This window comes from Mustela putorius, unplaced genomic scaffold (assembly GCF_011764305.1).
Source record: "Mustela putorius furo isolate JIRA1106 unplaced genomic scaffold, ASM1176430v1.1 tig00000139_pilon_pilon_pilon, whole genome shotgun sequence".
NCBI lineage: Eukaryota > Metazoa > Chordata > Mammalia > Carnivora > Mustelidae > Mustela > Mustela putorius.
Window position 1 is genome coordinate 12,307,231 of NW_025421293.1, and position 27,796 is coordinate 12,335,026.

General features: G+C 57.6%; 1 protein-coding gene across 3 annotated transcripts in view; it reads right to left on the minus strand.

Moving 5' to 3' along the window:
• The window catches only part of SDK1 (sidekick cell adhesion molecule 1), an 883,892-nt gene that overhangs the window by 36,099 nt on the left and 819,997 nt on the right, over positions 1-27,796 (minus strand). For 2 of the 3 annotated variants that reach the window (XM_045075162.1, XM_045075164.1), the window contains exons 33-38: positions 26,578-26,713; positions 25,097-25,156; positions 23,063-23,164; positions 4,447-4,562; positions 2,344-2,530; positions 646-783 (exon numbers count right to left, since the gene is read on the minus strand). In XM_045075162.1, coding sequence (XP_044931097.1) covers positions 646-783; positions 2,344-2,530; positions 4,447-4,562; positions 23,063-23,164; positions 25,097-25,156; positions 26,578-26,713 — 739 coding nt within the window. The remainder of the gene's footprint in view (positions 1-645; positions 784-2,343; positions 2,531-4,446; positions 4,563-23,062; positions 23,165-25,096; positions 25,157-26,577; positions 26,714-27,796) is intronic. The other variant, XM_045075163.1, reaches the window with a different exon arrangement.

Genomic DNA, 27,796 nt, shown 5'->3' on the forward strand with positions numbered 1-27,796 from the left:
CCGGGCCCAGCCTAAGTGGCCCATGAGCAGTGGAGCTTCCCTGGGAAGGCCTTCGCCTGGGGCTGGGAGCTCGGTGTGCCTGGATCCTCCCAATACTGGTCACCCTCACATCGCGGACCATTAGCAGGTGTATTGCTTCTCTCCTCACTGGAATACAGACTCATGGACTCAGGGAAGCAAGGATCTTGATAAACAGTTGGGTGAGGACCCCTGCTTCCCCAGCTCTGTGGATTCCCGCATCTAGAATAGTACTTGGCATGCAGCAGGTGCTTAATAAAGACTCGAGGAAATGAAGGCGTGAAGGGTGTCAGCAGATACACCTCTGAGGACGCTGGGGGCTCAGCACCCCTCCTAGGAAGCCCATGGAAGCTGATGGGCCTCTGTGCTCCCTGTGGTCCTAACAAGTGGTGCCCACGGGGACGCAACAGTAACAGGAGAACTTGGATCAAGGGGTGAAGGTCAAAGGTGTCTCATTGTAAGTCAGTCGGGAGAGGGCTGTTCTGGAGCCCAGGGCGCGGGGCTTCTGGTCCCGGCCCTGCCACGACTCACAGGCCTCTTGTGGGTGAGGCTGCCCACAGTCAGCCTAGGGAGTGGCGTGTGTGCCCCAGTGAGGCCAGCCATCCCTGTGCTCCCCTCAGGCCTCACCTTGGACTGGTGCTAAGGGCTCGTAGACCACTCGGTAGCCCTGTAGGACGCCGTTGGCTGCTGCTGGTTCGCCCCACGAGACGTTAAGCGTGGTAGAGGTTATTTCTGAGAACGCCAAAAAGCTGGGGGTCCCGGGAGCTGGAGGAACAGAGCATAAAGGGGCTTTCAGTCAGGCTGCTTTATTGGTCATTTACATCCACATCTATGCCTCCGCATAGGATAAAAGTGCTATTAGATGTTATTTTCAACTCAGTAAGTCTCCACGCTCTGGAATGAAAAGATTTATTGACCGTCTCTGAACTTCCCAGGATTAATCAGAAACCGGGACCCTCCCGAGAAGAGCAGAGAAAATGACGGGGTTTAAATGCAAAGGAGCCTGAGAGACACAGTGACAGAGGCGTAAAGAGGAATAAGACAGGCAGACGCAGAAGGAAAGGCAGATGGCTTCTGGCTTTGGTTCCAGCAAATGAGGCCGCTGGAGGCCCTGCCCACCTCACCTCCCTTGCCTGTGGGTTCAGGGGGGCCCTCTGGAGCTCCACCCTGGGGCTGGGGAAGGGGGGCCCCAGCCAGCCACTTGGGGCGGGAGAAGCTGCCTGTGGGCCAGGAGGGCCAGGCATGGGGTCAGGGACAGAGCCTGCTCCCTGCCCCCTTCCATGGGTTCTGTGGAGCGTTTTGGGGTCCAGACTGATCCCCAAAATCAGCACATGTCTTCCTGGCTGTGCTCCCGTCAGTCACCCTGTGACCTGCCAAGTCCTCGGTACCCTGGGGAGTAACAGGTGACCCAGCTTAGATTCCAGAAGCGGCCCCTCCCGGCTGCTGGCTGAGGCCCTCAGGAAGCCACCCTTGCCCGTTGGTCAGTCATCTCACAGGAAGGACCCGTGATGCTCGGGAGTCCCCATCTCTAGGAGATGAAGCACCTGGTAGGTTTCACTGGCTGAGCTCATGGTCCTGCACAGGACAGGTGTCCCTGGCTCTCCTGGCCTTACATTTCCTGGGTCCCACACACGAAGCACCTCTCAGAGATCCCCGGGACCAGCTGCATTCCCTGGGAATTCCTGACCACTTCTTAAGTTCTCCAGGCTGCTTGGGAAGCTGAGAGGTGGGAGAGAATGAGGCTGGAAACACTCTGTGTGTGGGGACGGGCAGCAGGCAGGATGACCCCCGGCTCCATAGAGTTCTTGGGCCTGGTTGGTAGCAGGAGTCAGGAAGGTGGCAGGAGCCGCTTCCAGTGGTCTGTGGCCTGGAAACCCGGGGAGCACCTGATACTGTGGCCTAGGCTCCGTGCACAGGCGCTGGTCTCCCAGTGGTGTGGACGTGCTGGGGTCAAGACCCCAGTAAGAAGCTCCCTGAGGGAACCTGATGGAGGCCTGGGTGCGGACTCAGAGTCTGCCTGCCCTCCGCAATCCTAGAGGGTCCCAGGGAGAACAAGCACCACTCCCAGCCCTCTCACGGGTACCGGAGGCCGCGACACAGCAGGTGGAGGCCAGGCCCTGGGGGAAGGAGATGAACTGAGCCCAGGCCTGCCTCTCCAGAAGGCACCCAACACACAGCTGTGTGTTACAGGTCAGGCAGAGCAGAGAGCAGTGCGGACAGAGAGTGAGGCCCGCTGTTTCAGCTGGGCTTGGGGGCAACTATAGGTTTGGGGGCAGAAGGGTGCCCAGTGGAAGCCCGGGGGAAGGAAACACATTGCGCTCCTACCGGCCTGATGGGTGCGTCCCTGCCGGGGGTCACTCTGCGGCCCGTCTCCCGCCGCGTTGAAGGCAGAGATGCTGACCAGATACTGGGTGTGGCTGGTCAGATTCTTCAGCTTCAGCACAGTCTCTGGCAGGAACAGGACCTTCATCTTCTCTGTTTCGTTCTGGCTGTCTGCCTCCCAGTAGTAAACCTGTTGGAAAGAGCCAGAGGTTAGAGGCAGTCCGTGGGGATGGGGGTGGCAGCCCTGTTTTGGAGCTCATTGGGGAAGGGGCAGGCCCAGTAAGCAGGACCGTGGGCCTGAGCCCAAAGCCCCTGGGTGGGGCCACGCTGTGGCCGGGAAGGCAGAGAGCAGGGGAGAGGGAGGTCTGAGCCAGGGTCAGGCAGGGGTTCCTCAGCTGCTACTACAGTTTGGGAAGCCAGTAATTTGTGTTTCTGAGTTTTTCTTCCAGCCTTGGAGCTTTGCCTAACTGAACACAGAAGTAGCACTTTCCTCCAGCTCCCCGTGAATGCCTTCCCCCTTCCAGAGCTGGGGGCTTTTGCTTACGGCCTCTGCCCCATTCCTCAGTCTTCTGGACAGGAGGAGACCGACTGTATTCATCCCTGCTCCAGCCTGTGCAGAGAACCCGAGGCTCAGCCCTGTGCTCCCACGGCAGGTCAACACGTGAGTCTTCAATCCACGTGGCATGAAAAATAGCCCGGGGAGAAACCAGGTTGGGGTCAGCACTGTGGGGAAGGCCCCGTGCTTCTCCCAGATGTGTTTCCCCTCCCCCAGTTCATATGTGCTCCTGGGCGAGTAGATGCCCGCGGACAATGGCTGGACGAGGTGTCCAGGATCGCTTCCCTGGACAACTGGCCGAGGACCGCTGCCCTGTGCCAGGGCCAGCCCGGCTGCCCAAAAACAACACCCATTCATGGATCCACCTTGGCTCTGCAGGCTGAAACCCAGCCAGGCCTTTAGAACCGCTGGCCCACAAGGCAGCCCGCCGCAGAGCCGGGGAGTGCCTCCTGCATGGGTGCGCACCCTGACCGCGGGCACTGCCGACTCGGCCCGGCGGGGGCCAGCCTCTGCTCTCCCAACTGCGCACATCCAATCCTGCACTTGGTCAGGCCTTACTAACTTGAGATCAATACCCAAGTTCAATGTCTTTATCATTAAGGAAATTAGAAAACATATTTTGGACATACATAAATAGCATCTTGCCTCCAAGCTCACAGGACTTCGCATTACCTCATTCATCACTGTAACAGCCCTGCCGTGGAGGAAGGTATTTATTTTCATCAAACACTGACAAAAATCATTTTTAAATGGACATTTAATTGGCCCAATAGTCGTCGGGGTAGGTTGGCCCACAGAAGCCGATGACTGACTGAACTGGGCCGGCAGAGGGGAGGCGCTGGGGGGGTTTGCCGGGATCAGCCCGGGGCCGCTTTCTTTGGGGGTGCTCTAGCTGGGTCTTCTGAGTTCTCTGCACAGATGTGGCCTTGCAGACGGGCGTGGGGGGCTTCCTGCCCGCCGGATGAACCTGCTCTGTGCTATCACCCATCGGCCCACTGCCTTTCTTTTGCCCCATATCCGAAATGTTTAGCTAATGTGGAATCCCGAGTTGAGTGTGGTGGTTCTCAAAGTGGGCTTCCTAGGAACCCCCAGGGAACGTGTGAGAAATGCAACTTCTTGAACTCCCCCCCCAGACCTCATGAAATATCCAATAGAAACCCAAGGGCAGAGCTGCACTAGAAAACCTGCTCTTCTTTAGGTTGCTCCATTTTACTCTTAGCAGAGATACTGGAGGCTCCCAGAGTGGGTGCAGGAGCTGGAAGGGTTCCTGGCTGGGCCTGGGAGGGAGGGACTGCTGGGCACAAGCCAGCTGTACAGGGCACCGGACCCCCACCCCCGAGCCCAAAAGGCAAGGTCAGGCTAAGCCTGTTCCAGCTGCTCAGGATCGCCTGTGGCCTTCTGGGTGGACGGTCAGCTGTATGTCTGCTGGAAAGACAAGAAGTGTGGCCAGGGTTCCAGAAAAGTACTTGGGAGCTCTGGGGAATGAGGCCACTTATCCTGGCCTAAAAGTGACCTGGAAGGAAGAGTCAAACCATGCGAGAGAGCATTGCCTTGTAGCCCTGGATGTTCCCGTTCTGGCTTTCCGGTGGTGGCGGGTCCCATGAGACCTCCAGCTGGCTGGCCGTGAGCGGGGTCACCTGGATGTTCTGCGGAGCCATGGCCGGGGCTGAGGAGAAAACAGCACAGGACAGAAGCTGAGGCATCTGCTGACATGTGCAGGGCCCCTAAGTCCAGAGGGGGCTTCCTGAGAGCCTGCCCAGGCTGTCCAGCTTTTATGCCTGGGAACCCTGCAAAACGTTCCCAGAATCACGTTTAGAGATGCATAAAATACAGTCTGGACAATTACAGAGGAAACGGATTCTATTGAGACACAGTTGGCAGAGTGTTCATAAACAAGGGTATGATCTGCTCATCTGCGTGCCTCGGGAGTGGGACGCAGGGTGGTGCTGCCAGGCTGGGCTAAGGGCTGCTGGGACATCAAGGTGTGACGCATGCGGGAGGATCTGTGGTTTTAGCACCAACCGGGGGCGTTTGGGGGCCTGTTGCTGAGTGAGTGGCAGGTCCTGCAGGCCTCGGGGCTGTGTCACTACGTTAGCAGTGGAGAGAGGCACTGCGTTTTGGATGGAACATGGAGAGACTAAGACATCCGCGTGCCCATCCCAGAAATCTTATGCTGTTGGGGCCCTGTTCCCTGGGGCTGCAGATGCAAGGCTGGCCCCTAGTGGGGTCAGGAGCACAGACTGCCCTGCTCCCAGTGCCCCTGCTCCGAGGGTCCTTAGGGCTCCAACACTGAGGACCTGGTCCTCCCGCCCCGAGGGCCACACTGTGCCTGGTGAGGTGGGGAGGACACTGCGGCCGTCGGCCCCCGGGAAGCTGGGAGAGTTCAGAGAGCACATGCGTACATGCAGAGCCTGTCTCCTTTGCGTCTATGAGCTCTGCGCCGTTTCTGAATTCCTTGCGTGGTGGGCCACTCTCTGCCCCCCTGGGAGCTACTCCCTCGTCCTGCCTGCCAGTGCACTGCACCAGCGGGTCTGTGCTGGGCTGGACCCCTGGGCCCCAGGAACTGCCTGGGGGCCTCGATCTGTGGGCCCAGGAATATTTCCGGGCCATGCACGGAGACGACACAACAGCTGCTGTCCGAGGGTGACGGCCCTGCCACACATGCTCTCAGGAGAGAACGACCTTCGAGAGTCACCCCGTTCCCCCCCACCATGTAGAATAAAATAGTAATTAACACCCACTCAGCCTGACACCGACTATTTATTTTGTTCTAACTGTGCGGCTCCCGAATTATCGCTGCCCACCCTGCCGTTAATGGAAATGTTAATAACCCACACCAGGTTGTTGTGACAGATGCTCGACCTCATTATCAGAAATTCTTATTTACCGCTCCATTAAACAACAGAATCACACAAAAAAACAATTCAATCAAAACTAACTGGAGGAATTTTAACAGCCACATTAATAATCCAAAACATAAATAAAGTTAATGTCTTTTGCATGTTTGCCATCGGCAACTCTATCGCAAAATTACTGTTGTACAATTAAAACGTGAAAGGCAAAATTGAGCACGGCCATTACCCTGGCAGTGGGTTAGAACCTTCTGTGTGTGGCCCCCTGCCCCCACCCCGGGGTTCTCCTCCCCAAAGCTTGGGCTTTCGACTGTTCTCTGGACGTGGAGGTCCACAGAAACGGGGCTCGAGGCGGCTCCCAGAACTCAAGGGCCATGTGCTTCTTGGCTGGGATCGTCACATGCTGGCCAAAACCCACCCACTGTCTTGTGTAAAGCAGCCAAGCTGCATGCACTGCTGTCCCCAAGCTGAGCTGCTGTGATGTGCTCACCAGCTCTCCCGCAGCCCAGAGCTTTTGTGCCATAAAAATGCTGTGGGGAACAAGGATTTTTTTGATGACGACATAAGCAGGGAAGAGAAAAATGCGTGTAAACACAGAGCGGAGCATGTCAGTTTTGAGGCATTATTTCCTTGGTTCCCGAAAGCATTTGAGTCTCCGTGCCAGCAGGACGACCCGACTTAGGGAGGCTCTGCTATTTACAACCCCAGATACAGTGCTTGTTGGTCTTTGCGGGTGTGCGGGGAGATGGGGAGGCGCGGATGGAACTCCCGGTGAGCCCTTGCATGCGTTCTCCCCAATTCGTGCCCGTGCTGCACGGTAAACACAGAAATCAGACCTGGATGCTTTCTTAACATGCATGAAATCAGGGCTAAAGAGCATTTTCGCACAGCAGTCTCCAGGACGCACTGAGACACAGACTGCCCACAAGCAGCCCCGAGAGCTGGCTTGCAAAGGGGATGCCTCATGTCAGGGCTGACGATCCTGCCAGGCTGCTGGGAGCAGGGCCTCTGGGGGGGGGGGGAAGGGTGGCCCCTGCTACCCTGGCCACAGAGGCCACAGAAAGAGCAAGCTCACAGAGGAAGCAACGGAGGAACTTACAGGCTTCTGCACCTGAAAAGTTCTGGAATCTTCAGGGGTTCTGGGTGACTGCATAGGGAGGCCCGGCATGCAAGCTCCCCAGAGCAGGAAGGGCAGCGCTCTGTCCACCTCACATGACCACCGGGCCGACATGCTGCCCCAGAGTGGCCAGCAGCTGCTGGAACCATGTGACTGTGCCCGGCTCAGTCTTAACTTGCTGCTGAGAGGAAAGCACTGGCTCACGGCCACCTAACTCTGTGCCCACCAGGTCCTGAGTAGACCTGGTCACTCCTCAGGCCTGAGCTGTAGACCCTCCCTTGTCAGCATTTAAGAGCTTCCACTATGAGGTCCGGCCCCTGGACAGGCCCTGCCCTGTGCTCTCACCATGGAGAAAAAGAGATGACCGTGGTTGCCTGCTTGAGAGAGTCAGGGAAATGTTCTATCCTGCAAGAATGAACTGTGCAGACTCACCCATCCATTCAAACTACCCACTGCCTCTGAGGAAGGGTGCTGTGGCCTGTGATATCTCCCTCCGAGGGGACCACATGTCTCCCCTTCTGACCCCAGTGTAGTCAATGACAGGGAAGCAGTAGGGACATGTGGGCAGGAGTGACCCAGGCCACCTCCCAGAAGAAGCTTCCTGAAGTTCCCTGGCCTTCGATCTCCCCTTTCCCCACTACCACCTGAGCAGCAGTTCCCCTGCGGGGGCTGACTCCTCAGTCTGTGTCTTGGGGAGAAGACAACAGGGAGCAGGAGAGACACAGTTGGCCGAAGAGAACAGAGAATGTGAGAGAGAAATGGCCGCTGGTGATTAAGCCGCTAGGACTAGGTGACTGGTTGTCGCCACAGTGTAATGTGCTGACATTTTCCTGAGTATCCCCCAGGCCCTATGCTTGGCACTGAGGGGTGGGTGGACACAAAATGCAGCAACACGTGTAACAAGAGAGAGATCGCAGTCATCATGATAGCGCGTGTAATGGGAAGACAGGTTCAAAGGGCCATGAGAAGTCATTTCTGGCTGGGGGACACGGGGTCTTTCCTGGAAAAGGGTGTCTTTCAATAACGGGGAGGATTCGACATGTGACTATGGGCCTGGGAAGCGAGGGCCACATAAGGGGCGGGAATGGGAAGGGCGACGGGGTAGGGTATCTGCTGGGGTCACATCGGACAGATGGTCATCCAGGTGCTAGTGGCACCTGGGGCCGTGCTGGGCTTCTGCCAGTGCTGAACCATGCTAGGCCATGTCAGACCATGCTAGATCATGCTGAGTCATGCTAGGTCATGGTAGGCCATATCATATCATGCTAGGTCACACTAGGCCATGCTAGGTCATGTCAGATCATGCTAGGCCATGATAGGTCGGGCTAGACCATGTTAGATCATGCTAGGCCATGATAGGTCATGTTAGATCATATTAGACCATGCTAGGTCAGGTTAGATCATGCTAGGTTGTGCTAGCATTTTAGATTATGCTAGACCATGCCAGGCCATTCTAGATCATCTTAGACCATGATAGGCCATGCTAGATCATATTAGGCCATGCTAGGTCATGTTAGATCATGCTTGATTATGCTGGACCATGCTAGGCTATGTTATATTATGCTAGGCCATGTTAGACCATGCTAGATCATGCTAAGTCATGTTAGACCATGTTAGGCCATGCTAGATCATGCTAAATCATGTTAGACTATGCTAGGCCATGCTAGGCTGTGCTAGGTTTCTTTCACTTTCTGTAACCCAGGGATTTATTATTTGCGTAGAACAATTTTTTAACTGATGCCTTGAGGATCACTGTTAACATTTCAATATAACGAGACAAGTATTTGTTTGATATAATAAAAAAATTACACACTCATCAATTCCCTTTACCTACATCACCATTTTTCTGGCCAAACACGCTGATTTCCTGTCGAAGCAAACAGGAAATAGAATTCTCTAACATAGTTTACCTTCTCGGCAAACTCTGCCAATACAATTTGTTCCTCTCAGCCAAGACACCTGGAGACAGACTCCGGTTCTGCGTAATTATCTAACCTCTGGGGCCTTTGCAATACAGAAAGGAGGCTTAACTAGATCATAGTTCTTCAGCTCAGTGGGGGGCAAGTCAAGACTGGAGACGGAACAATGACTCAGCGCAGGAACCTGGGAAAGGAGCAGAATCTCAAAAGGTGAGCAGAGCCCGGAAACACAAAAGCTTCCTGCACTTCTGGGGCAGGGGCACAGTCCCTAGAAGGAAGATAGGAGAGTCCCTGTTGTCACCCAATGTCAAGTCCAATGCCAGGGGCCCTGCAGGAGGCCAGGCAGCTGCCAGGGCCACCCAGAGAAACTCCGGGTCTGTAAACGAGTGCTCAGTTCGACATCGTACTGCGATGTTTAAAAAAGCCTACGACAGAATTCAAAGTGAGGAGATCGTGTTTTATAAATCTGTAATGAACACAAAAGACACGGATCACCCTTTTCTCAAGCGGAAGCCCCTGCTCGCCAGAAGCCTGCAGGGCCTTTGGAAGAGCGTGCTCTCATCTAGTCTGCAGCTGCTGGAATCATGGTGACCCAGCAGTGGGGTGTGACCATGGTGCTGAGGGCGGCGCAGGGGTGCGCGTGCAAGCCTTTTGTCTGGGTTCGCCTCACCCCCATAACCCCAGGCGGCGGGCTCTCACCGCTGCCTTTCCTGCACGGGAAGACTGAGAAGGGCCCGGCCCCGGGACTCGACTCACACCGCACTCGATGCCTGGCAGCCCAGCGTCTAGCACAATGTGCAAGGGAGGGCGGGGGACTCAAGGCCACGTTTCTGGGTTCCTGGAGCAGCCACTGCAGCCCAGCCCCATCTCACTCAGCCTGAGCCCCTCACTTGAGCTCAAATGCCCATTTTTCCTCCAATCTGCTCAGTGCTGAGCGGGAACTAACACAACTCTCAGGAAGCTTAACAAGATAAATCGGGAAGCAGGTCCCTAAAACTGTCTTCAAAAACAGTCAGTGTCAAGGACTCCAGGCTCTGAGGCTGCAGGTGCAAGGTCATGGACAAAGCCCTGGATGGTGAGATTAGGATCCGGGCTCAGCCTGTGGGACTTGGGACACGGTTCAATCTCTGCGCCTCAGTTTCTTTTGCAAAACAGGAGAAAAGACCAGACTGAACGGGTCTCAGAGGTGAAATGAAGCAACTCTGCGGCCAGCAAGGAGGAGGCGCTCTGTAACGCAGCCTGAACACAGGATCTTGCTCCAAACTCGTTTGTTCAGTAGGTGTGGGCAGTGTCCTGGGCCTGCTTTGGCTGTGTCCCCGTGGGGACTGTCAGTAGTCCCGTCACTGACATGTTTAAACATCCGCCCTCCTCTCAGTTCCTTTGTGGGCCAGGAGCAGCCCAGGTGTGTCCTTGACACTCTAACTTCCACAGCCTTGGAAGCCGGCATCCTGATGGCTGATGGTGGTGGCGCTCCATGGTCCCGCCTCCTGGTACTCACACCCTCCCTTGTGTGATTCCCTCCTGAGAGCACGTGCTTCTGACCAGCAGAATGTGTCAGACACGGAAGGTGGTGGCCCCATGATTGGCTTCCAGGAGACTGTGCTTCCCCACGGCTAGCGCCCATCTGGCTGGCCCTCTGTCCTACCCTTTCCCAGCAGCCATGCAGGGAGGGAGCCAGCAGCCATGCAGGGAGACACCCCCTGCAGAGGCTCGCCATGACAAGGAGCCCAGGGAGGCTTTTGTCCAACAGCCCATGAAACAGAGACTTGCCAACACAAGTGCGCTTAGAAATGGCTCCTTCCCCAGTCCAGCCTTCAGATGAGACAGCTGCCCTGCGTGCCACCCTGGGCGAGACCTAAAGCAGAGGACACAGCTCAGTTGTGCCTGAACACCTGGCTCCCCCCCACGGTGGTGTAGCACATGCATGTTTTTTTCAAGCAGCTGCCCAGGGAACATTTGTCACACAGCCTTTGATAACCAATCGATAACCAATACAGCCAATGAGCATAAGCTCCTCTAGGAAAGGTACCCAGCTGAGGCCCAGTCTCTGCACACTCTGGGCTCAGACAGATTGGCTTGAATTTAGTGTAGCCCCTGTGCTAAATGCAGGCTCTCATGGTGTTCAAGCGACCCACCATTATGGTCACACGTGTTCATAAGCAGCCTGGACCCACCTCTGGGCTGGGCACCAATGAGTGTGCAGAGGAAGACGGCTCTGGCCTTCAGAATGGTGGGTGTGTTGCAGGAAATACGGGAGTCTGGAGCAGTGTAGGGAGTTGGAGAGTCTCTGCCATGGGTGCTTCCCAGCAGGAACAAGGAAGAGGTTGGGAGCCTGGTAGCCCAGTCCCTGCCAGGCCCCACCTTGCTGGCAGGAGACACGGCAGTGAAAGCTGCTCAAACAAGCCAGCCATAAGGCCTGCACCTGTTGTGGGGTTTTCCTCCTTGCCTGTAGAGTGAATTTCCCATCAGAACAAGACCCCGGCCTACAGGCCACGACTGGACTGGGACCGCTGGTGGTCTGTGCAACGCAAACCATGGTCCCCGATTCACCAACCACGTCATATGCAGTTTGTATTTGCAAAACTCACGATACAGGGAGGATGTCTGCTCCCATTCCACACCTTAGAAAACGGAGCCTAAAGGGGCTTACGTTGTTTGTCCCAGAAGGGGCTGGATTTGCGCTGGGGTTTGCATAACTGGGAGGCTCACTGATTGTCAAGGACAGGCGTCAGGGAGCTTCCCATAAAGGGCCGGGTAGCGTTTTAGATTTTGAGGGACGCATGTTCTCTGTCACAATGACTCAACACTGCCTTTGTTTGGCAAATTAGTCACAGACAGCGTGTAAATGAATGGGCATCTCAATAAAACTCCATTCACAAAATCAGGCACTGGATTTGGCCCATGGGCCTGCTTTGTGGACCCTGCTCTGGGTCAGTAACGCAAGGATATAGCACCTGGTGAGGTGAGGGTCCACGATCCGTGTGTCAGCTCATCTTTGAACACCCACAAGCCACAGGTGTACTTGGAGATGGCTGGGCTGAAGCTGGGGGGTGCCCCAGCTGTGAAGACCAGCTGTGGGCCCGCTGCGTGGATACAGACAGCAGACGGCACCCGAAGGAGGGTGGGGGCCATGACAAAGGAGCAAGTGACGGTGCTTTTGATGTCGGGGACTGTGAGTCAACCAATGGTGACCAGCTGACGGGCTGTGGGCATGAGGGCTGCAAGGTGTCAAGGCTGCCCTCCAAAGGTCGGCCTGGAATTTGGAGATGCATAGAGGCACTGACCCCGGAGCACATGGGGGAGAAAATTCAGGAATTCCACGGGTCCAGAAGGCACCTAAGGGTGCAAGAATGAGGCAACCACTCCAGGAGAGCAGACTGACAGAGAGAGTGAATGGCGCCAGGGAGAGAGCAGAGGCAGAGCCCGGGGGCTGGGGGTCGTGCTACAGAGACGGGGTCTGGTATTGGCCAGAGTCAAAGGAAGCAGTCCTGGACCTGGTAACAAGGAGCTCAGAGCTTGGCAGTTCCAAGGGCAGACGCGGCGGGGCCCCATGGAGCTAGCCCGTCAGCTTCTGCCCATACTCCCGGCATCCCCAGTCGGCGGGGAGACAACACATGAAAGGAGGGGGGTTCTCAAATTCAGCAAGAGCTTGGCCGGGAAGGAGAGACACAGGCGAGGCCAGGCTCTGCGGAGAGACCAGGCGGTCGGAGTACTTCCAAATCCACAGCTCTGTATTGCCAGCAGCCCAGTGGCCAGGTGTGGACACCCTGTCCCCACGTGGCTGCTGACTCACACATGTGGGAATGATGTCTCCTTTGTCCCCGGGGACAACCAGTGTCTACGAATCCAGCAGGCCTGCCGTCCAGGTGGGGCTCTGGAAGGTGTGAAGGCCCCTTGGCCAGCACGGCTTGACCCCAGACAGCCTCACCCACTTACAGGGCCCAGGCCAGGCTTCTCTCTCCACCCAGAGTTTGCGCTGCTCAAGGGCAGGACCTGGGCTTCCCCCTTCAGGGGCCCCTCCAGCTGCTGAGGGAGTGGGCGCTCAGCAGTGAGGTCTCCATCCACCCCCAGTACAATGCTCAGAGGAGCGTCCTGAGAATCTGCCCAGCCCAGAACTTGGACTCCAGATGGCGTGATGTTTGGGATCTTTTCCAAATAAAGCATTAGGATTCAAATATTCTCCATAACCTTCCTACGCTGATGGAAATTAGGTTAATAGAAATGTCATTTATCTACTAACATTTCATCTGCTGGGGAAGGCAGTACTCTGTGCTGCGGAGCACATGGTGCAGGAGAGGGATACCCAGAGCTGTGGGACCAGGAGATGCTCGCAGAGGCCGGAGATGCTGCTGGGCGGGAAGGGCCCCAGGGCCTGTCGCAGGAGCAAATTCTATATCTCTCCCTATGAACAAGAGGGATCCACTGAGGGGTTGAAATCGGGTTGGGGAAGGATCACTCATGCCGGGGTATGGAAGCTGGGGTAGTCATGGTGATTCTAGAACTTTCCATGGGTCTCTGCTATAGGGCATCAGCTCACACCTGTGCCCTTGGTCTGGGACCCTCGCGGCACTCCGGCACTGACCAGACTGTGGGAGCTGCCCTCCCTTCCTCTCACCTCTCCCAGGCCACGTCTGACCGCACGGACGGCCTAATCCTGGGTGCAGCCCTGCCTCAGGCCTCCCCTCACCCCCTCAGCACCCCATTCCCCATGTACTTGCAGTGGCTTTAGAATCAACACAGCTGCCGGACTCTGTTACCTCATTCCCCACGCGGCCTCAGGACAGGAGTTCCTGGAGTCAGGGATGCTGAAGACAGGCTGGAGGAGGCAGCAAAGGCCAGGGCCATCCCTAGGAGCTCTCTCTGGTCTGGGAGGGGACAGGCAATGTCCCCACTCCCTTATCAACGTCTACTGGGTCAGCTGGGGTCAGGCCCAGCAACACAGGAGGCTGTCCCTCTATGGGGACTCTCTAGTCTGGTCTCTGAGGCAATGACTCGGGACTTTGTGCATCAAGAAAGCAAACAGTGTGCTGTGGCCCCTGAGGGCAAGAAGGAGCCCCAGGACCCCTGGCCACCTCCAGACTGGGTGACGGCCTCTGGGCACCCACGGCTCACCTGGGGCCAGAGATAGCGACCGGCCTAGCCCACAGCAGGCTCTCACATCCCAGTGAACACCCGCCACACCATTCATGATCGCTGGCCTGTAAGCCCTGTGTCTCCACCTGCACACTGTATACACACTGCATGGCCCACCACACGACAGGCAGGACCTGCTATGGAAGCTGCCTGTGGTTTTGATGCTGTCAGGACCCGCGTCCATTAGTAATTACCTGGAGATCGCAGTGCGTGATGCCGGGGAGAGGCTGTGGCCAAAGTCCCCTTGACTCCTGGCCTTGCACCAGGTTCAGACCAGCAGAGCTCCAGAGCCTTCTCTGGCCCTGAGGCTGGAGCCGGGCCCTGCGTTGCTAGGGGGAGCTAAAACGGCAAAAAAAGTGGTGCCATTCCTCCCTCCTTCCAGCCAGCTGCAATTAAAAACTCCAGGACTTCCAAGAAAGGTAGAACCTGCAGTTCCTAGTAAGTTTCTTGTTCTTTAAAAAAAGAGCCAACCAACCATTCCAAGATGCTCGCAGCCTTGTGAAGGGACAGTCGGGCCCATCGTGACCCAAATGGCCCCTAAACCAACCAACGAGTAGAACAGTGCCTGATTCTTTTCCCTTTTAGGCAAAAGTTATTGGGGTCAAAGAGCAAAGGTCAGGGCGCTTTCCACTGGGTGCAGGAGAAAGTTCTGACTCCCTCTTTCGGAGGAATTAACTGTCAAGTCCTTCCTTTCCCTGGGGCGGCAGTCGGGCTCCAGCTGCTGTGGGTAGAGTGAGGACAAGCTGCTGGGGGATCAGGGCCCGAGGTGACGATGCTGCGGGGACCGAGTTCAGCAGGTGACCCGCAGGGCGGAGCCGAGTGCAGCTCTAGCAAGAGGCACGGGGAAGAGGTGAGGGGGTTCCGGAGAGGGAGGGCGGGAGAGCGGGATGACTGTGGGGTGCACTTTTCTGTCCCTTCAGAACGTAACACACATCCCGTCCAACCCCAGCAGAATTTGCCGAAATGACTATAAAGTTCCTAAAAATGGCTGAGAAGTTCTGGGAAACAAAAACCAGGGCAGAGTGTTGCGAGACAGGAAGGATGGTGATAACGCAGCCACGGGAGGGGCTGGTGGCATGAGCGCGATGTCGCAAGAACCCCCGGCCACGCCCCGGAGCATCAGGGGTCCGGTTGGTCGGAAATGGAACTGGGGCAGTGGGTGCGAGAAGCAGCCACTGAGAAGCTCACATCCGCCCAGCACCGAAACGCATTCCAGATGTGCTCCAGAGTTTCAGGAACCAGGGACCCACGCCAATCTGGAGGATAAGCCGGGTACCTCCCGGGCTCTTGGACCAGAAGCAGACCCCACAGAGCGAGAGGTTTGACCACAGGAAACTCCGCGACAGACAACAGAACAGGGAAACTGCAGGCCCTAAGGGGGTCGGACGTGATGTCCCTGATGCACACGGAGCTCGCACAAATCACCCCCAGGACACTAAGACCCCGTGAGACACGTCGCCGTGTACGGTCAGGGCATTTAACAGCACGGTAGAGATGACAGGTCAGTGGCCAGAACACTAGTGAGATACACTGTCACCTAACAAGTGAGGCAAGAGCCCAGTGTGGAAGCAGAGAGGCCACATGACCCCCATCCTGGTCCCCAGGGCGTGGCATGTCAATGGGTTTCAGTTTCTTCAAGCAAGAAATGTTTATGTCCTTTGAGCCAGGGAGTCTGCTTCTAGCATTTTCTCCCAAGGACAGAATCAGAGAGGTTATAAAGGATTTGCAACAGTGCTCACAGAGGCTTGATTTATGTCAGCAAACCCCTGCGCCCTGTGTCTGTGCCAATCCCTCTCTCCCAGATGAACAGCAGGGGTAACCCCGGGGACGGTTTGTGAAGGTTCTCCACCATCTGGACCCAGCCCCGCATCTGGGGCCACCTGTCTCACCTGGGAAAGGCACCCCCTGGCCCTGACCCCCCATTCCTTATACAGCAGTGAGCCCCATTTGCCTGCTTCCCCAAACTGCTCCCATGGGGATATTCTGGTGGCCCTGATGCTTCTAGCCCCAGACGAGTCTCCAGATACAATCCCAGACCTGGCTTCCATCCACCACTGCCAGAGCCCAGTGCAAGGGGCAAGATCGGGAGAAGCCTCTGGAGGCCAGGAGGGGACATCTTCCCTCTCCGCTCTCCATTGAAGAGCCCTGTGCTCCCTGTGGGGGTCATCCCCTGAACCAGCGGGGCAGAGAGAACAGGCACATTCAAAGCATCTGGGGTTCTCAGCGGGTACAGAGGAACCTCCTGGCCTCTCTCCTGAGTGGAAGCAGCTATGGGCTGCACTCAGAGCCTCTGCAAACAGGCGGGCCCACATGGGTCACTTCATGCACGTTCACGGGAAGGTGCTGGAGGCACTCATGGAGGAAAGCGGGCACAGAAGCCGGACCGGCGAGCACAGGAGGTCTTTGGCGGCCAGCAGGCACCATGCTGTGGCCTCAGGACAGACGGGCTACACGGGCCTGGCTGCCCTGACCCCATGGCGCTGGCAGTTGGGGGTAAAGTCCCAGCCAGGTTTTGCCTGGGCTTAATGCTTGTGGGACCACAGGGATGGGGAGGTTGTGGCCAGCCCCGGAAGGCCAATGCTGGGCTTGTCACCGTTGAAGCAGTGGAAAAGGGGGAGGAAGGGGAGCCTTGAAGGTTTGGTTGAAAGCCCCCTGTGAGCTGCTGCCGACGGCCCTGGGGCTCTTGATAGTCAGAGGGGCTGCTCCAAGTTCGGCAGGGTTCTGACTTTGCTTTTGGGGCCCAGGCAGAGAAACACCTGTCCAAGGCCAGTGACAGCATGGTCAGGCCAGGAGGTGGCCCTGGGCCTGGTGGCTGGACCTTTCTTGTAGCTTCTTTTAGCCATATGCAAAAGGGACTGACAGCTTCCCCGGCAGGACTGCTGTGAAGCCCAACCTTGTGAGCCCATCCTGCTTGGAACCCTCCGTGGATTGCCTATTCCCCTGCGTGGTGATCTCTGTGATGGCAGCTTTTCAAGGCAGAGAGTCAAAGGGTGAGACCGACCCTGTGTTTCCTGCCCTAGAGCAAGACGGCTGCCCCATGAGGCCCCTGAGCATGCACCCCTCCCCTCCATGGCAGCCTGACTTTCCCCAGGCGCCCATGGCTCTCCCTGCCAATCACACCTGGGCCACACATCGACCCCGACTCTGCGGGCTATGCAGCATGCCCCTCATCCTGGAGCCAGCCCGCAGTCTCTAGGCCCCCTGCCAGGTTTTGAACATCAGGTGTGTCCGGGCCAGCAGCTCAGGCCTAGGCCGAGCACTTGGCCTCTTTGGTCACTTCCTGGGCCAAAACTGCTCCTGGCCACCATCACCCTGTCTGGCCGGGGCTTTCTCGGGGTTGACACTGGCTTTCCTTTCCTCTGCCATGACCATCTTGGCTCTGTGGGTGGGCTCCTCTGCGTTGGGAGGGGGGGCGCATTCTGCCTTTAAACCTGGACTGAGGCCCAGAGGGGAAGCAGGGCTAGAGGTGGGCGGGGGCTGCTAACCCTGCCTCACCCCTGGAGTGAGGGCGGCATGACTGCTGTCTGAGCATCCCCGGGCCAGGCGCCAGGCCAAGGACCTGTCGTTCTTCAGGCTCACTGAATCTTCGCTGTGACCTATGACAGAGGCGCCTGGGCCTGTTGCTTCAGGAAATCGAACCCCAATTCACAGGGCCTCTACAACACTCCTGTCTCCCCAAATAAGACCCTTTGGTACAAGTCCACCCACTCCAGGGGCCTTGGCCTGCACAGTAGAGTCGGGGGGCTACAGGGTCCTGATGGGGCAGCTGGGATGGTGTTGATGGGGTGAGGGCTCCCTGCTCCGTGAGAATGGGGGCTGTTATTCCCCCTCCCTGGCAGCAGGGTGTGTATGTGTGGGGGGGTCTCTGCTTCTACAGCCCCCACCATCAGAGCCGGAAACAGGTGCTCTGCCTTCAGTGGTCCCCACAAAGCATTCAGGGTGCAATCAATTTTTGACCAAAACAGAACAAGGCTCAGAACAGAAAGCTCTGGGCTTGGTTTGGGGCCAGTCAGGTCTGCTGTGTTGTTTTGTCAGAAGCCCTTAGGTTTCTGGGGTCCCCAGATGCGTGCCCTTCTTGAATGGACAGGGGTGATGGGGCAAACAGGAGCTGGGGCTTCTGAAGCCTCTGTTAGGGCACTTCCTGTGTGTCCCTGGCCCTGGGGATCCCCACCCCCATATGGCACTGCCTGCTGTCATTCGTCTCCTGTGTCCATGCTTCCGAGCAGGGCTGCCGGCTTCCCTCCTTCCTGTCTAATCTGGTCTTGTCCCTTCCCCCACTCCTTCCCCACAGCATTGCCGGCAAACCATGGAGTCCTAAGGACAGTGGGGTGGATAGGAGGGGCTCTCCGCTCTGTGGAGCACTGAGCACAGACAGACCACAGACGGCGAGTGCAGAAAGCTGTGTGTGCAATGTGTTCCGGAAGAGAGGAGGGAACCCCAGCTCTGCCTCGAGAGAGGGAAGAGACGGCTACTCCCCAGAGGCACGGCTCCAAAGCAGGGCTGGAGGAAGCCTGCAGGTCCTCCCAGGACACGGAGCAAGAGCAGGGACTCTAGACGACACGGCCAGTGTCTGTTCCAGGGGAGAGTGGCTTGGGAGGCCTGGAAACACAGGCAGCAGCTGATGTTATTGTCCCAGCGCAAGAGGGCAGCCTTTGCCAGAAAGTGGGGGCCCATCCTTGAGGAGCACATGTCTTGAAGGCCAGGATGTGGTCTCCTTTTTCTAGCCCTGTAGTACCCGGGACCCCGAGAACACAGAGATGGGCTTGGAGATCTCAGTGGGGACAACTGGAACAGCAGTTATGTACCATGGCACCCCACACAGGGTCCCTCTCACCCCTCTCTGAAGCAGCTCTGGCCACTGGCACTCTGCCATCCATGCGTGTGGACTGTGGCAGGGAGCACCCATTCCCCTAGGGATCCTTCCTCCCATCTGGCCCAGGGGCCAGATGACATCATCGCCTGGCTTTGGGGACCTCAGACCGCTGGCCACTGTATCTGGTCTGCAGAAGGCTGTATCACTAAAGGCCAGCTCTTAGGACCGAGTGGGTTTCCTCTGCAGACATCACTGAAGGGAAGCTGTCTTCTTGCTGCCACAGCAGCGCCACTGTAACAAGGAGCCTCCCCAAGATAGGAGCAAACTGACAGGACAGTGGAGCCAAAACGAACCATCAAACCAGCCTGTTAGGGTGCTGGATCCAGCCATGCCTGAAGCTAGACCTTCAACTTTTCTGTTACATGGGTTAATATATGATTCTTTTAGCCCAAGCCTGTTTGGGCTGGGCTTTTATTTCTGGCAAACTGGAGTCCATACTGATGTATTATTTTTACCCATTTGCGATGCCTGGACTCAGAAATCAATCTCAATTAGAAATTTCCTAAAAATTACCTTGTCTCCATGAGGTGAAACAGATTTAAATCCTGTATGTTTGGGCTAGACCCAGAGACCCCCTATTCTAAACACCTTGCTCTGCAGATGAGACCAAGGGAGTTAAGTAACTCACCCAGAGTCTCAACCATTCATTCACAAATACTGACCCACCCCGTGTGGTCATGTTCTCCACATTCATCCTGTAGGAAGAACAGACGAGTTAGGGACAGAGTTGGCATGAGGCTCCGAGTGTCCTTAGTCCTAGCTCACAGTGCTCCTTTCTACACCGTGATTCCTCAAGTCTGGGGCCCAGAGGGTTCAAGTAACTTGCCCATGGTCACACAGTCAGTAACTGGCAGAACTGCCTACGAATGGGTGGACTTTATTCCAGAGCAGCCAATGCACGCTGAGAAGGCTGATTCCCTGTTTTTTCTATCTAAACTCCAAAGACTCCCTGATTTCATCTGCTGGGGCCGTGGCCCTGGTCCTCCCTGACTCCAGCATCTCAAGGCCTAGAGTCCTGGTCAGTTCCTATTTGCATCTGACTTGGGCAGGCAGGTCTTGCCCTTTCTCCCCCGGGGTGCACAGCACACCCTCTCCTGGTATCCGCCAGGCCACTCTGCCTCTGTGCTCCGTGTCCTCGGCTGGTCTCTCTGGAAGGCTGTCACCCACATTACGGTGGAAGGAGTGAGCATACAATTTCCTTCCGTATCCTGCCCCCTCCCTCCCTGCCCCCATCCAAATTTGTGCAGGAGAGAGCAGAACTGCAGGGACGTGCGCATGCGTTCTTCCTGTGCGGTGCTTACAAGAACCCCCTTGCACAAAGCCTAGCCCATAGCACTTAGCAGCCTCTCTGGTCCCTGCTCCTGCCGCCTGCTTGCCTCCCCAGAGTGCGCTCCTGTACCCTGCCAGCTGACCCCCTTCCCTGCCCAGGTGCTGTAGGAGCCATTGATGGTACATGTGTGTGCCTGTGTGAGCAAGGGTACTGGGGTCACAGCAGTCACAGGGCAGATACCACTGTCACGTGTCTCCTTGCTTCAGGAGGAGACCTCCCTGATTAGCCCCATCCCCCCACTTACTCCCCCCTGCTCTGAGACATGAAGCCCACCCACTTTATCTCAGTCCATCTGGGTGCTTCCCAGTGCCCAGGATTCCCACAGCTGCTCTCCTGCCTCGTCCTCATGGGAGTCTGGGGACCTCTATTTGCAAGGCAGCAAAGGCATTCAGGTCCCCTTTGGTCCTAAGCTCAGGATGGGGAGCACTGTGAGAGGAGTGGTCCTGGTCCCACGGGGAAGGAAGACAGGACTGTCCCATCTAATAATGAAGGTAGAGGTGTCCACACTGCATCTGAGACTCAGGGTACAAAAGGGGAAAGCTGGACCTGTGGCAAGGCAGCGGGGGGGTGGGGGGTGGTGGTCAGAGAGAGCTTTCTGGAGAAGCAGCCCCTGGAGTCAGGTCCTGGGTGGGAGTCAGGGGAAGAGGGAGCACGAGGAGGCTGAGCAGTGCTCCGTGCACAGAGCCCACAACCATTCAGGAGGCTTGAAGAGCCACTTCTCAGCACCTCCGGCAAGGGCCCTCAGCAGCACAGCTGGCTCATCAGAGCGTGCGAGTGGGGTCAGACAGCCCTGGAGCCCAGGCTTACCAGGTAGGGTGCCCCGTTTTCCATCTGGGGGCTATGGGGTCCAGGAGGCTGACACCGAGATGTGGGGAGACAGCACGGGGAGCAGGTGGGTGCCGGGAGGACAGGTGCCCTAGGAGTGGGGGCCCCTCCAGGGGAGTGGAGGAAGGTGAGAGGCCCCGGGGAGCAGAAGGAGCCCCCACCCCACCACCTCGGTGGCTCCCCCTGCCTGTCTGTCATGGCGTTAGCTCAGCGCTGCTGGATAATACCGTAGAGGCTGTCCTCACAGCACCTGGATGGTGGGGACCAGCCAGGTGTCCCCGTGCAGACGGGAAGAGATGAAATCTGAGTGTGCACATGGCAAAACGTTCCCCAGGCACGAGACTAGGTGCTGCCGCGTCGGGTGAAAGCACCCCGCTCGTGGGCGCAGGTGCTAGGAGACATTCCGCACAGATTCCTAGACAGGAAACCTCCAGGCCACTGGCTGGCTGGGAAGCGGGATGGGGAGGAGGGACAGCTGGATGGCAGGGGCTTCTATCCGGGAAGTGGGGCTCTCTCCCCGTGGGGGTGACGGCTGCGCCACAGCTGTGCACAGGGTGTGCGCTCCAGGCTGCACCCTCCGCTTCAGGGTCGGGGGGGACGGCTGACCTCACACTGCTCGCGGTTTGCCCTGATGCTTGCTAACCCGCCAGCGTGCAGTGGAGCGCGGAGCAGAGCATAGAGGAGAGCATGGAGCACGGCGTGGAGCACGGCACGGGGCGTGGCTCAGAGCCGGAGGAGAGCACGGAGCGGAGGATGGCATGGAGCACGGAGCAGAGGACGGAGTGGAGGATGGCACGGAGCACGGAGCCGGACGTTAGGCCCACGGCAACCTGGCCAGTGCACACAGCCCCCCATGCCTGCCTGCCTCCCTCCCTGGTGCTAGTCTTCTCCTCGGAGCGTCTGCCTGGGCCCCTATAACTCAAGCTCTGCCTCCAGTGCCACAGGCCCCTGATGCAGGCCGCCAGCGGGCTGCCAGGTGCTGCGGTTCCGGCTGGCCGGCAGACCCCCGTGCTGACCAGTGTGGGCCCAGGTGCCAGAGAGGGCTGGAGAGCCCGCCTTCTGGAGGGTACTGGGCACGTCCTGTCCCTCCCTGCCTGTACTCCTGCCTGGCCTCGGCCTGGGGAGGGAGGCTCCTCTGAGGGGAGGCACATCTGCCCAGAATACTGGCTGCCCAGCCCCCATCTCACCACGCCATTTAACCCCTGGGGGCAGACGTACAGCGCCACCAGCACAGCCTACGCTCTAGGCATCACATTTCACTCGGCCTCACTTGGTGCAAATGTTGCTTGACCATTCCAGAAAAGTCCTGCTCAGTTAGTCCCCCAGTGCTGTCATTCAGTTTCTAACAGTAATGTTAGAAATGTTGAAAGGTCTCTCCAAATGTTGAAAGGTCACCTGACAGGTTTCTGCGGGCTGGCCCAGCGGCCCAACCACCGTCTCCTGCAAGCCTGGGGCTCTGACCTCAGAGGGAATTCCCGTGGTTCCCGGCCTGGAGCACGATGCTCTCACCACCCCAGCTGACCTGAGCAGGAGCCCCGGCAGAGGAGGGGAGAGCGGGCAGTGCCCTTGGGTCAGACGGGAGCCCAGTCTGCTCTCAACATAACATGATGTCTCTCTGAAGCCTCCACACAAGGGACAGCCCTGGAAACAAACTCAGGGGCCGCGTCTTATCTAATAGGGGTACAAACAATGATCCATGTGATTTTCCCATACAGGAGACCGGGCAGTTTACTGGTGGGTCAGGCCAATGTGTGCCAAGCCGAAGCTGGGACCCCACCAGGAACTGTGGGACACTGAGCACAAATGTCCTGCAGAGGCCAAGGTCCCCACGCACCTGGATTCCCATGGAGGCAGCAGCCTCCCCATGGAGCACATGCTGGGAAGCACAGGGAGGGCTCTGGAGGTAAAATCAATCCCTGAGTCTGAAAGCAAGACTGCACAGGTCTCTCCAGCCACCAGGTCAGCCCAGCCCTCGGCAGATCTGTCTTTCCCAGGAGAGAACCTGGAACCTCCCGGAGGTGCAGGTGGCAGTACCAGGCTCCTCAACATGGGTACGCTGCCGGCCCCTGAGGGCGCCATGCCAGGCCTCCCGGAGGGCAGTGGTGCCCTGAGCTTACCAGCCTCGCCGACGAACACCTCCACGGGCGCGCTGGCTGGGCTCTCGCCGATGATGTTGTAGGCCGTCAGGATGACCTCGTAGCGCCGGTACCTCTTCAGACCTACAGGTGGAAGGAGACGGGTCAGTTGGCTTGAGACCACCTCTCTGCCTTGGAGCAACACTACAGGGCCACGGGGCAGAGCGGGGGCATCCCCCGAGGGTCTGTGGAGCGGCCTCCTTCTCCTTCCCTGGCCCAGATGAGCAGTTCCTGTATGCGGCCGTAGGCCTGCCACCAGAGGGAAGAGTAGAGGCAGCAGGAGGTGCTGTAGGCCAGCCTGTGGCCCAGAATCTCTCTGTAAGAATGGACAAGGAAGACCCTGGTGTTTAAGGAGGAAATGCACTGGCAACACAAAGCCCTCTGAGTTTTTAACCACCACGTCCCGGGAAGACAAGGGCAGGTGAAACCACATATATAGGGTTCCACAGGCTGAGCTGAGCGACAGGTTGGAAGTAGCTGACCTGTCAACGAGAACACTCTGGAAGGTTCTGCTAGTTCATACCACTTCATCGTCGCTGGGCTTTCCTGAGGCCGTATGTGCGTGTCTGACCCCTGGGTGAATGGTGACTTAGCTCAGACTTCAGATCTCTCCTCCTGGGGTCCACAGAGGTTCAGTGAATCAGAACACCAGGTTCCTGCCCCTGCTGGCTTCAGGGACATGCAGGGACCCACCCTTTCCTGCTCTCAGCCTGGCTGCGGCTGTGCTGCCTTCTGTGGCTCATGCACCTGCCTGGCCTGTTTGCCCCAGCCCCATGCCTGGAGACCATGTGTCTCCTCAGCATCAATGGAGACAAGCCAGGGTGGACATGGGCACGGTCAGAGTCGAGCACCCTCTCCTTCATAACCCGGACCCGGACTGCAAAGCCTGGAGGTCCAGCCTGGGAAGCCTCGTCTCTAGGACCTGGGTTTCACCGAACTCCCTAAGCTGCTCTTCAGCACGGTGTCATGGGAGACGAGGCGCTGGGTGGAGGGGTGGTGGCTGGGTAGGGATGCGGGGCAGACTGCAGAGCCCTTTTTAGGGGAGCAGAGTGGAGGAGAAAATGGCATGCCTGAGTCTCCCCGCCCGGACTCCCACCCCGGCCATGAGGGCAGGGCCAGCTGCCCAGGCGTGTGCCTGCGATGCGGTGGGTGGTGCTCACACACTTTAGGGTGTTGGGAAGGGCCAGCCCCTCCTCCTCCCCCCTTGTTTATCCACGTGCCAGTCCAGGGAAGCTCCCGGCACAGGGGGGAGTCACACTGGGGAGCCCCTTCGCCCTACCTCTGGACCATGGAACCCTGTAAGGGCCAGGAGCGTGAGAGCAAGCAAGGTGGCAGCCAGAGGGAAGGCATGATGAATGGGTGGCCGAACAGGTGAGTGCACGCAGTGGGGCGCTATTCAGTCTTGAAGACATGGAGCGTCCCAGCTGTGCCCCAGCAGGGCTGAAGCTGGAAGGGATAGAAGCCAGACAGCAGGGCAAGCACTGCTGCAGTCCTGGAGGACTCCGACACAGAAACAGAAAGGACAGGGTGGGCGCTGGGGGCCAGGTGGGGGAGGAGTGGGTGTTTCACAGAGACGGAAGCTCGGTCCAGGGAAAGGGATGGGCCCTGGAGGCGGGCGGTGATGGCTGCACAGCAGTGTGAACGTGCTTAATGCTCCCAAACTGCACGTTCAGAAACGGTTACAATGGTACATTTTGCACATATTTTACTACAATTAAATACAGAGTAAAAGGAAAAGGTCAAAGGGAAGCAGAAAGGAGCTCTGGCTCCCTCTGAGTCCCCCAAACTCAAAGACCAGCTGTCAAATGCCTTCCCAGTTTCTGTTCTGGAAGTGAACTTTCCCGTCTCCGCGATGGTTTTGGTGTGTTGAGAAGCAGCGCTGGAGAGGGGGAATTCCAGAAACTAGAGCCATCAATCCCGGCTGCTTCTCACTTGGTCCACTGAGAGGCCAATTGGCACTGGCCCCCGCCTGCCCCGCGGTCACGGCGCCTCCTGCTGAAGGCGGCGTGCACTTACGTGTTAATTCATACGTCGTTAACGTGGAGCTGCTGTTCACGGTCTTGAAGCTGCTTTGGGCTATTAGGAGTAAGCAAAGCAGAAAGGCAGTTAGCAGGCAGGGAACAGTTACTGCAAACGATGTCTGTAGACACGGTGGGCGGGCTGGTGCTGCGCTCGGAAGCCGCTGTGCTCGGAAGCCACTGGCCGTCCATACCACCGCCTCCACACTCCCCGTTAGCAACCTGGGGGTCCCCACCTGGCTTCCTGAGATAGCCAGGGCACCTGGCCCACGACAGGGATCAGACGAGTCTCTGGCACGACAGGGCAAACACCACTCGAGGAGCCAGGAAATGAGTTTCTCCCAGGGCGGCAACTTTTCCAGACACCCTGCGGCAGGCACGGTTGTCTGGGCTCAGGTGAGCACCCTGCTTGGACGGGGACGAGCAAGCTAAAGACTGTGAGCGCCTGTGCAGGTAAATGGACCCAATCACATCCTGGGTTCTTTTACTTTGTGGTTTTGATTTTGCTACAAAGCCCAGGAAGATATTATCTGGCCACCGGCAAGGGATGCCTGCGGGGCGGGGATGCGGGAGTGTGACCAAGAGCACGGGAGGCAAATGAGCCCCTGGTTCCGGTCAGCACACTTCTGGGATCAGCCAGACGCAGCCGCCGCCTGTCTGGCAGGCCCAAGGCACAGCCTGTGCTATGGTGGGAGGTGGACAGAGCAGGGATGCAGTCCTGGAGTTGCACGTTCTGATGTGACACAAGGATGTCATACGGCAAGAGGAATCTTCTGTGATACTGTTTGGGGGATGCCCTCTGACTCCCTTCTGAGACAGGAAGATGCCCTTTCCAGAAGTTCTAGAAGCTGCCTCAACTGCTGTTGGATCCAAGCCTGGGGAGCAGGTGGATTGGCTCAGAGTGAGAGGGCTGTGCACCCCATGAGGCTGGGGTCCCCCGAATGGACCTCATCAGAGCATTAGGCTATGACCGGCCTCTGTCGGCCCCAGATGGGGTGGTGGCATGGTGTCCTGGGAGGGCCTTCCCTCCCTAACATACCCTACCAGCCTCACGAAGGCAGGTGCTCCTGGCTGGCCCACTAGAAGGCACCATCCAGGAGCCCCTTGGTTCTTCTAACCTCCTAAGCACTTACCTTTGCCAGGCCCTTGTGAGTCGTACCTTCCTGTGTCCTCGATGAAATCTCTTTTCCCTGACAACCTATCTCAAATGGCTCCTCCCCCGGGAACCTTCCCCTGATCTCCACACTGGGAGTAAGCCCCCAAAGCCCAGGGGCTCTCTATGGGCCACCGCTCTCTGTGCACACCTGGGCTGCCACAGACCTGTCCACCCCAGTGGCCATGCCCCCTGGAGGAGAGCCGCATCTCCCCTGGCCTTCCAGGGCATTTCCCACCATGCCTTGCATAGAGCTAACATGCACAAGGGTTCCTTTCCTGGGTGCATGGTGTGGCACCTGTGCTGGGATGGGGTAGGTGTCTCACCTGTAAGCTCGGCCCGTAAAGCTGAAGGGGTTTTGAGCGTCTTGGACACGGTGGCTGAGGATGCCTCAGACTCCAGCTCCCGGTAGTAGATCCGGTAACCCTGAAGAAGGCCGTTTAGGCTCTCATCCCTTGGAGGCTGCAAATACAGCACGATCAGCGTGCTGGCAGGGCCTAGCAGCCCCGCTTCAAGCTGAATCAGCCAGCTGTGCTGGAGAAGTCACTAAGTCAAACAGGTTGTCCTTGGTTGTTTATGCACAAAAAGGCAGGTGCCACATTCATGAAGAAGGGCACAGGGGACCCCCAGGTAGAGGATTGGGCTCTCAGAGCCCGAGTTTCCTGGTGCCAGGACATGGGCACTGAGCAACTTATCCCATGTGCAGACCATACTTGTAGGAGCCCCAGGCTAAGGCAGGGGACTCCATCCCCGGACGCAGGTGGGCGGTGAAACTGCCTGTTGCCTGGTGAACTCTGAGGAGCTATGCACGTGGGCCGGTTCTGCGTCACCCACCAGCTGGCCCCATCCTCTCCCTGACGGCCACCCGGGCTCATGGCAGATTCACAGGGGGGCCCAGTGACTGCTCCGCATGCCAGGTCACCCCCACTCTTGCACTGACTCAGACCTAAGCCAGAACCCCCGTGGTCCCTCTCATGACAGCTGGTGTACAAAGAGCCTGGGGTAGGGTAGGTAGGGCAGGTGCTCATTCAATGTTTGGACACGCTGTGGACTGTGAATGGCGGGAGACGGGCCCCGAGGCTCAGAATTTAACCCACACCGGGTTGCGCACCAATGTGCACAGAGGTGTCCAGCCCACATTCTCCCTCCCATCAGTTCCTGTTGATTAATGAATCTTGGGAGGGCTGCAGTAGCCAGAGAGCTGGCCTGGGGGGCCAGGGGCTCTGGGTCCCGTGTGTCCTCTGGAACACTCAGCAAATAAGGACAAGAACCATCCAAGCTGTGACCAGACAGATGGTAAAGGGCACGCCCAGGACCCCTGGCTACAGCAGAGTCATGAAGCCAGAGATAGGGATGGACGTCAAATTCCCCATGACATCCACACGGCTACTGTGTATGGGGGTGTCAGAAGCACCTTCGTAAACGCTGTCCTTGTCCACAGTAGAGGCCACAGCTTTGTTGTAGGAAAACCCCTTGGTGGTGGGTTCAGCTGTGCCCTCCATGAAGATATGAAGGTGTCCTACCCCTGGTATGTGTGGCGGCCAC